The following is a 12901-nucleotide window of genomic DNA, read 5'->3' as shown; positions in this document are numbered from 1 at the left end:
GGGCCGGCGGCCGCAGGGATGGGACGGCCCCAGGGACGGGGCGGCCGCGAGGGCGGCTTCTCCTCGCAGTCGGCCGGGGCGTCGTGCGCGCTGCGGCGTCGTGTGCGCGGGCCCGCGGTGTGCGCGGGGCCGCCCGGCTCGGAGGTGGGCGCGCCCCGGACAGCGCCGTCACAGCGCGCAGGAGGCGGGCGCTCCGCCGGGGCCGAGCTCTGCTACCGGAAGGATGTGCTCTTAGCACCCTCGCGGCGTGGGTGAAGTTAAGTGCGAACTTCGGAGGCGCTGAAGTGTTGGAACTGCAACTAGTGGAGGCGCGGCCGGGAACCTCCGCCAGCCCCGCTGTGTGGGCCCAAACCTGTGAGAGACGTTCCCGGTCCGGGTCCGGTGCTCCCTCGGGCGTCCCGTGCTTGGGAACTTTGCCGCGGTATGCCCTGAAAAACGGGGTGGCAGCAATGATGCGTTAGCGTTGTCATGGGCTTGTGCTCTATTTAAAGAGCCAAACTGACCCAAGATAGAGTAGTTCAGGATTTCTGTGTTGCAGCACTTGTGACAAATTTGCTTTAGAAATTTCTTTTACACATTACTCAGGGCGGCAGAAGAGTTGGCGTGATTTTTTACGATGGTATTTTTTGCTGTAGACAGGGATTAATTTGCATATAGACAATGACTTAATTAAAGTCCAAAGGTGAACGTGTTTGTCCGGTTTGTTGCATAACGTCCTTTGTGGGACAAAGGGTAATCCTCTGCAACACAAACTTTTCTGACGATTTTTAGAAAAGAGGTTTTTTATCTTATTTTTTAAGTAGCCTGAAGATCATCGCTTCTTAAGAACAAATTATCTATATTCTCTCTTTGCATTGATAGCCGGTACTATAAGCATTCTTATCACTGAATTTGAAAATTATTATATTCTTAAACAACTAATGTATACTAACTTTAAAAACTTGCAAATGCTGACTACTGTAGATAAGGGACACCATGACAAAGCAATGCCTATCATAAAGGTGGTGGCATGGACTAGTTGATAGATCTTTTGTTGTTTTTTTTTTTTTAAACATAACCGTACATTAAAAAACATGCAAAGTTCATATCACAGACATGTGAAACGTGGAACTTCCAGTCGTTGCACCAAATGCAAGGGGATGTTATATCAAGCTCCTCATGAAGCTTAGTTTCACAGAAACAGTGTGGTTTTGTTTTCATGCTGATGCCATGTCTTTTTTCTAGTGCGGTACAGATAACTTCTCGTCAGAGGCAGGGAGTTTTACCTGCTCAGTCCTTTCAGGTCTTAGGAGTCATAGGTCTTACCTTCCTAAGTGTGACCTAGGAGGCTAGAGCAGGTGAAAAAAGGGTGTTTGCTGTGGTTAAATAGTTGTAAATTGATGTGTGAAACTGAAAACAGGCTTCCCTCTGTCTTCCCAGAACTGTTTTTCAGCTGCAGTAGCTTTCCAGTACACTTCACAATGTACTCTGCAAACCATTCCAGAAGAAAGTTCAGGGAAAAGAGCTGGGGCAAGGCAGAATTGTGTCTCCTGGCAGCTCTGACTACTGAAGATGTTCAGGCAGTCAGAGCCTCAGAGTTGGTGGGATATGGTGGCAGCAACAGGGATAGATGGCAACAGGTTGGACAAATTAACCTTTAGAGTTTACTCTTCGATCTTTTCAGGAGAAAATCAAGTGCTACCTAGTCCTTTTTAATGCTAACTCAGCTAGCATGGCTTAAACTGCCCTTATAGTAGTTTTAATGCTTCTAGATGAATCTGCGGTGGAGCAAGGGAGGAGGATTTGTATGATCTGTGGTGTTAATATCCTCAGAAAGAAAGTGGTGAATTACACAGTCAATATTACATTGCTGAGACCAGGTTCATAAAAGAGGTTTTGAATATACTCTTTGTTAAAAGTCTTCATTAAATTTTAAAACATCTTTCTCCTCAACATGCCACTTGTTTCATTCTTAATGATTTTATTTGTTTTGCCACCACAGCTTCTGTTTACCTCGTCTTTTTTATTTTAATGATTGTACTTTTCTTTAGGAACTTGTATGATATTAGTATTGTTAGAACCGAGTCTCCCAGACTCTCATTCAAATTATTAAAATATTGTCAAAAATAAAGTACATTGGAATTCATAGGGCGTATATATTGAAGGTTTTTTGTTAGCATGAGAACAAGCAGCTGAGATTCTGACTGTATCTTTGCTAAAAGAAAAGTTATGGACAACAGAAGAGAAAATAAATCATCTGTATAATTGGTGTTTCTTAATACCACAGTTGCCTTCTTATTCCTGAATTAAGATTTTTCACTGGCTATTGTTTTTACACAGTAAAAGGAAGAACCAAGGAGAAAACAAACTATGAAAGTATTGGTTATTGGCCTTGGGGGGTAAGTTATACAAGATTAAATTTCCTCTACAGCTTAAGACTAGTCTTCTTCTCAGAATGACATGATACAATTTCTGTTTCTGAATACATACTTTTTGAAACTGGATTACAAATAGCATATAATTGTATATATAATTGTATATTTTTTTAGCATGTAACTCTTGAGAAATTGTTCTGTGTCTGTTGGAGACCTCAGGTGCAGGTGTCTGTAGCATCTTTCTTGACACTGCTTGATTTACTGTACTGATTGTTGAAAACTTTTGGAACAACAGTTTCTAGAAGATTTCTAGAAAGCCAGAAAATTTCTAGAGATAGAGAGTATTTAATATGACTAAAATTTGGGGGAAGTTGTATTGTTTCTTTGCATATAACTACATAGTAATGTGAGCAAAACCAAATCTTTTAAACGTACGTACTATATAGTGTGTGAGCTTGTACTTTTGTTTAAAGATTAGTTGTTTAAAGATATTTTTTTTTTGTTTAAAGATTAGATGTTTAAAGACATTACTTTCGTTTAAAAGATTAGTTTTTGTGTTGGTGAACTTTTTATAATTTTTTTAATAGTGTAACAAATGGAGGAAAAACAACACTAGCAGAAAAACTTAAGAATATGCTTCCCAACTGTGACATAATCTCCCAAGATGACTTCTTTAAGGTAACAGTTTTAATGGTAAAATAGGTAAAAATAGGCTTGGGTAGATTTCACTTCTTTTATCAGTTTTGCCATTGATAAACTTTTAAAATTGGTGCTGCTTAAAGTAATGTTAATTTCATAAGAATCATAAAATGAACCCTGGGGGTAATTGAAATTTAAGTGTCCAAACCACTGAATATACTCGGCCAAAAGAAATTTCCTGTCTTCTTTGCCGCTCTTTTAAAATAAGGCATGGGTGTATGATGGATGCATTTTTCAAGATCCTTTGTGCTAATGAGTTCAATGATACTGTCTTAAGCCTACACCCATACCACAATAAGTAGTTCTTTGTCTCCCAAGTCAAAACAGCATGTGTGTTGATGTTGGGGATGTTCGTTAAGAAGGATGAAGGAGGTCTTATTTCTCAAGCAAAGCTCTAATGAACTTAAGTCATATGATTTGGAGTGTTTGTTGTTCTAGATTAAATAAAGTTTTTGTAGCATATTTTAGCAGTAGTTTACATCAATTTAATGTTGAAGATAAATGTAACTAATTGGATACAAGAGTGTATAACCTTTATGTTTATAACCCGAGTATATATCTCTCAGCATGGTCATAGAAGCAACTTTGAAAAAATAATTTTTCCCCCTTCAGCCAGAGTCTGAAGTAGAAACAGATGAACGTGGATTTAAGCTATATGATGGTAAGGAATTCTGATGCACTAGTTTTGAGCATTGTACTGAAATTGTTGTGCTGAGCTTCAACACTTCTTCCACCCCATTCCCTTGGTCTCTTCCCTTCCAAGCAAGGCAGTAAACAAGTGGTTGCTTCAGAGCAATCCTTCTCTTAGTTTCATTCAGCTCACTGAGATATTTAAGAAAACTTGCTTAACTAGTAAATAGCTCAAGCTAGGGCTTGACCTTACCTTTTCTCTTTTGAATCTTTTCCTTTGTTTCCTCACTTGTGTCTGGTTTTGTAGCAAATGGTACTAAAGTCTTGTCTGGCAGTACTGACATAAGCTTAATCTCACTGCCCCTTTTTGCCCCACTTTTGCTAGTGAACTCATGGGGATATCACTTTTGGGTTTTACAAGTCAGTCAAAACTTGTATCTCTCCTAACACCTTTATTCTATGTCAGATCTCACATAAAGAACATATATTTTTAAATTCATGATGAATGCCGGCTCAGTTTATTCTTAGAGATGTTTAGATGCAGACCCACTTTAGGCCAGGTCATATCTACTTGTAAATAGATGCGTGGTTAGTAGCTAATCTGTGTTGATACTTTGTGATCACAAAATATATTGCTGAGTATATTGGGCATATGCTTCAGTTGCACCTGAAAACCAGTGATTACCAGCTAATGCAGTCTTTGGCTCAACTTCTAGACTTCTTGTAAATGGAATGTGAAACTAGAGTGATAAATTGGACATTCTTACTCAAATATCCAGGTTTAATGCTGCTCTTAAAAGCTGTTTAAAAATGTGTTTGCTGTTATGGTATCAAAAAACTGCCTTATTTCTACCATTCAGTACTTCCTCAGTATATTCTTGTGTGTCTACAGACAGAAACAGGTGTTACATTTTGCTTTGTTCTCCTTTGTACACCGTGCTCCTTTGCCTCTCTCTATGCCCACCTAATGAACCTTATAAAAACCCAAAGCAAAAAATGTTGAGTGTCCACTCCCCCCTCTGACAGCTGACAGAAAGGTGGAGCTCTCAGGGTTAGTAAATTTTTTCAAGTTTTGTGAAAGTGGACAGCAGTCCCTGAAGTTTCCGTCATGACGTGAAAAGCTGTGAATTCAGTTCAGACAATATTAGATGCCCTAAAGTTCCAAGAGACTACATCCAACAGAAATACTCCAAATCTTGGTGCAAGCTTTGGTTTCAGGAAATCATCAGTGGCAAACACAGAAGTACAGATGCAGTCTTTGGGGTAGTCCTGTTCTCCTTTGTTGAAATTTGTCTGTAGATTATTTGATTAGTACTGACTAATGTAGGGGTACTTGAGGATTCTATTTTTTTCTTCTCTTCTTTGTTTTTAAGGGATGTTTAACTTTGTTTTCATCTAGTACTTGATGCCCTCTATATGGATGAAATGGTGACAAGTATTCACAATTGGATGAAAAGCCCAGCAAGCTCAGGTGTTGTGACAAAAGAGCCACAGAAAACGTGTGACAATCTGAAAAATGTTTATATTTTGATTGTTGAAGGCTTTCTCCTTTACAATTATGAGTAAGCAATAATATGTAACCTAAGTTAAAAACTACCCTAAAATGGAAGAGGGAACTAAAGATGTTATTATTTTAGGCCACTTAATAAACTATGGAATAGAAGATATTTTTTGACCCTTCCTTATGAAGAGTGCAAAAGGAGGAGGAGGTAAGATTATTGACTTACTGTTTAAAAAGAGTCACTGCACCCTATGAACTGAAGTGGTCCTTTTGAACTAGCTTTTCTTCAGTGCTTGCAAAATGTATGCTATTCAGATCAACTATCCTCTGTTAGTTTGAGGTTGGTTTGATTTGGTTTTTACTTCAGAGCACATGGTTATTAAAGTATTAAGTGCTTTACAAACATCAAAAGGGGAATTTCTTGTCCTGATAAATTATTTAATTACTGATAGATCACATATTTCAGTGAAACCATGTTTAAAATGAGAAATGGTTAAAAAAATACTAAGCATTCTTATTCTTGGTTAAGTAGAGTTAGCTGATGATTATTCTTAGAGTAATGATGTTCATGTGTGGGTTTAGTGTACGGTTTTGTTTAGATTGTCCATTAACTTTACCATGGATCTAAACTAGATTATTGACCCAGTGTCTGACCTGCCTCTAAATTTGGAACAATACTGTGTGCTTGGAACAGTGTATGTGCACAAAGTCAGAATCTGACTTTGAAAGAAGTCTTGTATTCAGCTGGCTTTGGTTGATACCACTTTCTTGGTTTCTCGCTAGACTTGTGTCCAGAATGGAAGAGTCTAGACTGAACAACTAGTAATTTAAAGCTTGAGAAATCTGTATGCGTAATAAAAAGAGAAAAAGTAGCTTATTTTGGTAATAGTGTCAATACTAGTGTTTGAAATTATCTGTAATACCTTTTAAAATTAAACCCCCCAAACTTTTATGTTATCTTAAATGTGGTTTAATTGGCAGAAATAGGTGAGATAGCAAAAGACTGCAGAAGTTCATATCATGGATTGAATTAAAACAAAGGAGCTTCCCTGGCTCCAACAAAAATACAGCCAGCCTTTCTTTTTTTTATTTTGGATATAAGCTCTTATTTAACCAGCTAACACTAGGGGAAAATATAAAACTTATATGGGAACACATATGTATTTTTTTATAGCACCAGAGTCTATCAGCCAGCAGATACACCAGGGTACTTTGATGGACACGTGTGGCCTATGTATTTGAAATATAAAAATGAATTGGAAGAGAATCCAAGTATGCAAGTTGGTATGGTATCCTTAATTTTAAACCTATGAAATGTTTAAGTGTGGCACTTGCGCAGTTTTTGTTGAATTGTAGGAGTTTTTTTAAATGGGACAAAATTTTCTTCAAATGTTTTTGTTGCACTTAGTAGATTTTGACATTTCTGTTGGTTTATACTTAAAGCCTATAGGGATTTCATTTTTGTTATTTAATAATGAAAATTAGGAAGTTAAAAAATAGAAATGTTCTGATCACTAATTAAGTCCACTTAACAAGACAACTTGTTCAGATACACATATGTCTAAATAAGAAGCTTCTGAGGTGATAGCTGATGCACTGGCAGAATTCTTCAGAACAAAACTGAAATCCTACTTAAGTCTTGAAGATACTTTCTAGGTGCTGACTGTCTACAATACAGTCACAAGTTTTGCATGAAAAGTGTCAAAGCCGGGCCAGCTGCTGGGGCAGTGCCACAGGTTTGTGTGATGTTCACACTTCAGCAGCTCTTGGACCACCTACTTCTGGAGTGGGGGCCAGAGGGAAGGGAAATTGGGTGGCTTCTTCATCATTAGCACATTGCTTCTTGCTGTGTGGTAAGAATAAGAACTGCAGTGCCTTTCCAGAACTTGCTCAAAGGCTGAAACTGAGGAACCTGAAATTACCTACTGCACAGAAACCTTTTGGCCAAATTATTCCATTGCTCCACTGTCCTCACATAGTTACCATTATGCTTATGGAGATTTTTGTACCATAAAAAATTGTGAATGAATTATTAACTAGAATACTTTAGCATTATGTTGGGGTTTTTTTAACATGTAAAACAAGTTTGGGGAAGAGGAAAAGGGGAGGTGTTGTTCTTGGTTTTTATTTTTTTCTTCTCTTCTGATGGCATTTACAGGAATACTGAAAACTTTGCCAATTGCCATCACAGATAGCTGGCATAGAACTCATGAACACTTCTTTTTTTCTTCCTCAGATTATTTGGATGGAACAAAATCCCAGGAGGAGCTTTTATCTTATGTGTATAGCGATATAATAAAGGAATTAAACAAGCTGAGGGAAGAAAGTAAGTAACGCTACTAGAAAGTGAATCTATGTATCTATCCCATTCAGTGTTAACAAGAAGCTAACACTTTTATTTGAAAATACTACAAGAATTATATAGATCTATATGTCTTTATGTGCTATAGTACCATGTTTGCTCATTACTCTGAGTCAATTTCAGTTAAAGCTGTGAGTTCCTTGAAATGGGGCTAAGATCATAGTTGAATTCTAAGATCATAGTTGAATCCACTATTATTTAATGATAAAATAATAAAAAACAGGGAATAGAAGGAATATGGGATAAAATATCAATGAAAACAAATGTGTTGGTTTCTAATATACAGTGATGTCACTTGCAAACACTACAGGTTAGATATGTACTTTGTATTTATTTTAGATCATCAGGTCACAGCATGATAACATAGAAAGCCTGGATTCCATTTGATATGAATTGAAAACACCAAGACTCTCTTACATGACAAGCCAGCCAACTGAGCAGATGCTGTGTGTATGAACATAATGCTACTTCATATAACACAAGAGTTTTTGTAAGTAATTATTGAGTCTCTCTTGAATATGGAGACAGAGACTCCATTTAGGAGTGTGTTCTTTAAAATTCCTTTAATCAGTCCTGCTTTGGCTGAGCTTTAAATCTGATTGAATGTGTACATTTTGAAGAACGAGAAGATTTTTGGGCACAAAACTAAACCATAAATATGCACTTCTGTTGGATTAATAAGCATGGATGATTGCAACTTGAAATGATCATATAGGAATGACAGTGACTGCCTCTAATATTTTTAGGAGCCTATAATCGCTGATAAATATGCTTAGAGCAACTAGCTGTGTAAGTTTATGTAAGTTGTTATGCTGCTTATTCAGTAACTGATTGAATCACAGCTGAACTTACTCAGACTTGCTAAATACCTCTCTGGTGTTAGCACAGTAATTTTTGTGTTGTGTATTGCTTAAAGCAGTTGGAAATAGATGTTAAGAAAATAAAAACAAGTCTAAACAGGACTCAGATTGTTGAAAAAAGATGGGGAAGTAAGATTTAGAGAATGGAGATGTGTTATTAACAAGACATAGTACATACATTGTGCAGAGATTGGCTGGGATGGCACAGACAACTAGATAGTAAGTTCATGCTTCAGGGAGAAGGAAGGAAGAAATAATTGTTATTGACATTCGTAACTCACATTGAAAATGAAATGAAACTAATGTTGTGAATGAAATGTTCAGAGAGCAGGAATGCTAAACAAATGTGAAAGCTTTGTTATAAAATTTGTGTAGATATATTTATGCAAACTAGGGAATTGGGAAATTGGATCATATTTTGTTGCTGAATAAGTAATGTCTTAACTCTTATATTTTCTATACAATAGGTTACATTTTTATCAGCCAAAATAAAAATAAAACTACAAACATGGAAAGCAAAGGATGAATTATATTACTTGATATGTGACAGCTGAACTAGTCAGTGACTGAAATGTCGTACTTAATTGTAAAAGTCCTAAATCTATGTATAAGAAAAAGATGTTATCAGATTACAGCTGTGTTTAGCTGTTTTTAAAACAAAGTGCTTCCAAATATAATTTTATATTATTATTTTGCACTAAAAATACTTAATCTTGCATTTGCTGATATGCTGTGATGGACTGTCTGACTTTTTTTGTTTTTATTTCCCCTTGGAAAGGGTACAACTGCAAGAGATTGGCTAATGCATGGAATGGTTGTGGTGGGCTGACCTTGGCTAGCCACCAAAACTGCTCTATTACTTCACCCTCCTTGACAGGAGAGGGGAAAAAATGCAATGGATTTGCATTTTGACTCATGCATCAAGATAAGGACAAGAAGATCACTCAGCAGTTACTCTAATACAGTCTGTTGCGGCTTCATGTTTGCCAAATTTTGTTTATCAACTGGGAGATAGGATTTTGGGAGAAAAAGGTGAAATAGGCACAATTTTAAAGTAAAAACAGATAGACTTTGTTAACATACACTAAAGAAAGAGAGACGGAAAAAAATGAGACATTCAAATACCTTCTCCCCCCCTACCTCAAACTGTTAATTTTCCCACTCAACACAGAGAGAAAACTATGATTTTTGGTTAGTTGCTACTATTTAAATACAATTTTACATCACCTTGGGAGAGGCATTTCTTTAGAGTTATGGAGAACACGCCACAAGAAAAGGTCTGGTGGCTTTCAGTGTCACAGATTTGCAACTGCCTGGAATTTTGCAGATTTTGTGCAGTCCCACCCATACAACAGTTTCTTAAGCTGCTTATGGGCCTTGTTTGATCCCATGTTTGGGGGATCATTTTAAGAATGCTTTTCTAGTACAAAACAAGGATTCTCTTCTTCAATCTTTAAAATCGCCTCTATCTCAAAAGAAATAGAGACCTTCTTATTCTTTTTCAGGAGCCAGGGACATATTCTATTCAAAATTCTCAATTAAAACCCATGTATATCAATACACACAACCCTTTGGGTAGAACTTGCATTCTCCCAAGCAGCATTATGATATTAAAATCCAGTTCATTTCCCTATAATTCATATCCAGAGAAGTCTGGTCAAAAATGTCCACTTCTTCTATCCCATTTTCTAATAGTCTTTTTCAGTTCTTTCACTGACTTTGTCTTAATGCTGTCATTGTCATTGAAATGCTCAACATTTCAAATTTTCTCTTGTTTTCTATGGAGGAGAAAAAACAGGTAATGTTTTTGCCCAGAGTCTTTTTTTTTCTCCTCTCCAGCTGACTCTCAGAACTTCAAGGCCACAGGTGATGGGGGGAGGAAAGGAGAGAGGCAGCTGCTTAGGAATGCTGATGGACGACCCTCCTCCACCCCTGGTCAGATCTAGAGCAACTCAAAACTTGGATCAGCTCCCTGGGGCTCTGGAGAAAAGTTCTCAAAAGTCTCTCCTCCTTCGGACCAGAGGCTTCTGCAGCGAAGCCCAGAGCACTGCCACTGTGGGCAGGGCCAACACTGCTGATCTGCAATCCTCCCCCTCTCCCCATCGGAGGAGACAGAGAGGGACAGAGGGGACACGGCCAGCCTCAGCTGCTCTCCCACAGGCAGGCCCCACCTCAGGCCTGGCCTGGGGGGCCCAGCCCGAACTTCTGACTCACGAGGTGATGTTGGCTCCTTGCCAGCCGGAAAAGGAAAGGGCCAAGTCACCTGGGATATGTGATTTAAGAGTGGGTCTCCAGAGGCATATACAACACTCCTATTCGTCAGCCAAGCTGTCAATCCATGCTAGAACTTCCTTAGTGGGGAAAAAACCCCTTTCACATTCATGCTAAACCACCACACAGTCAAAACAGATGTGGTTTGGGGAAATTATTTTAATTTGCTGCCAATAAAATCAGAAATAATGAGAATTAAGAACAAATCATAGAACACCCCCACCACCCCTCCCTTCTTCCTGGGCTTGACTTCCCACACAAATTCTCTACCTCCTGTCTCCCAGCAGCCCAGTTGGATGGGGATTGTGTTGCTTCTTCCTCTTCACAGTCTTCTGCTGCTCCAGAGTGGGGTCCCTCCCACAGGATCAGTCTTCTGCTTTCACCTGCTCTTCATGGGGATTCAGAAGAGGGAATGGAATGAACAATGGTGTCACCTGACTTTATTCTCAAGTAGTCCCAACACTGGTGCTGTGGCAAGGAGCTCAGTTTTGTCAGATCCTACTATAGGGAAAAATAGTAGATGAGCTCCAATACAGATCTATGCATTTGTGGTGTACATCATTATTGGAATAAACATGGCACTGAACTGTGCTTCAGCAACTTGTAATAAGAGCTCAGGGTATAGATCTTTTACAGTTCTTCTGTAACCATGCCACAGTTTGGACCTGCATAATTTTTTTCCCCGCTCCAAACAAAACAGGTGGTCTAACTTGGCTCCTGTTAAGATCAGGACCCATGTTTTCAGAGCTGGGCAGTTCTAGTTTCTGCATTTAGAGGCAGTCCATAGTGGAATTAAAAGAAGGGCAACTAAATGTCAAGGGAATGGAGAAGTTGCTTTGCAAGGAGACACTGAAAATGGTGGGACCACTCACTGTGGAGAGAAGACCAAGGGGAAAATGAACCACAGTTTACAACATCTTGAAAGCTGTGAGTAAAGTGGAAGCAAAACTAGTATTCCTCACATTTCACAAATACTAGCCTGGAGGGCACTTCCTCATTTGAAACAGATTGACCAATTTATGTTAGGGTGTATTTCACAGGGATAGAGATGATACTATATGCAGCAAACACTGAGATGTAATGGCAAAGGTGGCAGACAGTACCAGCAAGTTCAGAAGGGATCCAGAAGATTCATTGACACTTCACCCATAAGAAATAGTAAAGAAGCAAGCAGTGCTATATCATGGATGGACTGTAGAAACTGACCAGGCTCACCCAGTGTGCCAGAATTGTGTGCTCTGCTGGAGCAACTCAGCCACAAAAGATAATGAACATTTTTCTGAGTCTGTTTGGTAGATAAAGTATTTCAGATACCATTATAAAAGCTTACAGAGCTGGCCTATAACTTGGCATGTTGGCAGAATGCTTTTGATTTGAAGGTGGTACAGCCCTTGACAGAAAAAAACCTTTTTTTTTTTTTTTTTTCTGATTTGCTCTTGGTGAATGCTTTTTGATTGCCAGGGCTGTGCTAGTTGTGAAGTGGTTGGAGAGAGCTGCATGACAAAAGCCTGTGGTTCTTTAGCGAAGAATAGGTAACTTTCTGGAAGTAGTGTCATCTGCTGGCAGAACTTTCAGGCTGTCACAGCTGAAAGAAAGCTGAAAGAAAGTGTCCTGTATATTAAGAAATGAGGAGTCAGAGAGGTGGTGACTTTTTTTTTATCTTTTTTTTAATAAAAAGCTAATGGCTTTATGTAAGAACAGAAATACATTATATTATATAAAAGTATATTATTAGTTTGATATTTAGATGTTAGATTAGTTTGATATTTTCTGATGTTAAAATAACAGAGCATGACAAGTCATAAACACTGATAAAGTAGGAACAAACTTTTTATCTCTCAGAGCTTGTGGTTCCCACTTTAACCTTCAAAGTCTAAAAGTTAAATTTCTGTTTAGACTATGTGCCATTTATTCAAATGATGGTTTTGTCACACACAAGGCAAATTTCCTGATTTACATACCCACTTGGGAACAGTGAATCTTCTGTCCATCAAACTGGTATGTCTTTGGTTTCTTTCTGGCATTGTCATTGTCAGTGTCCAGTGTCCGTCCATTGCCTGGTCAGTTACTGTGGTTACAAGAGAGCAGGAGCAGTGTGAGAGTAAAACGAAAGTGTTTGTTTTAGGAATCTGATGCTCCTACTTCCACAGAGAGGAAGTTAGTGTGCCAAAACCCTTTCCTATTTCTGTTGCATTACTTGGATTACTGAATGACTGCCTGTCTT

General features: G+C 38.4%; 1 protein-coding gene across 2 annotated transcripts; it reads left to right on the top strand.

Annotated features, from left to right (window-relative positions):
* The first annotated feature begins 95 nt into the window (after nucleotides 1–95).
* On the top strand, nucleotides 96–9110 carry NMRK1 (nicotinamide riboside kinase 1). 2 transcript variants are annotated; one of them, XM_066338768.1, is made up of 9 exons: nucleotides 96–354; nucleotides 2320–2378; nucleotides 2942–3032; nucleotides 3666–3714; nucleotides 5083–5245; nucleotides 5321–5392; nucleotides 6359–6468; nucleotides 7421–7510; nucleotides 7886–9110. In XM_066338768.1, the coding sequence occupies exons 2-9, from the start codon at nucleotides 2350–2352 to the stop codon at nucleotides 7903–7905; spliced, it is 624 nt and encodes a 207-aa protein (XP_066194865.1). In that variant the 5' UTR covers nucleotides 96–354; nucleotides 2320–2349; the 3' UTR covers nucleotides 7906–9110. The 2 variants fall into 2 exon arrangements, with proteins under 2 accessions (XP_066194865.1, XP_066194864.1); XM_066338767.1 differs by having other exon boundaries at nucleotides 96–421.
* The last annotated feature ends 3791 nt before the right edge of the window (nucleotides 9111–12901 follow it).

Source organism: Sylvia atricapilla, chromosome Z (genome assembly GCF_009819655.1).
Source record: "Sylvia atricapilla isolate bSylAtr1 chromosome Z, bSylAtr1.pri, whole genome shotgun sequence".
Classification (NCBI taxonomy): Eukaryota; Metazoa; Chordata; class Aves; order Passeriformes; family Sylviidae; genus Sylvia; species Sylvia atricapilla.
Note: the sequence above shows the minus strand (reverse complement) of the source record. Positions and strands in the feature narration are given on the sequence as shown.

Coding starts and splice junctions, on each gene's coding strand:
- NMRK1 (XM_066338768.1), top strand. CDS start 2,350: ATGAAAGTATTGGTTATTGGCCTTGGGGG. Junction 3,033..3,665: donor CCCAAGATGACTTCTTTAAG/GTAACAGTTTTA, acceptor TTCCCCCTTCAG/CCAGAGTCTGAAGTAGAAAC. Junction 6,469..7,420: donor GAATCCAAGTATGCAAGTTG/GTATGGTATCCT, acceptor TTTCTTCCTCAG/ATTATTTGGATGGAACAAAA.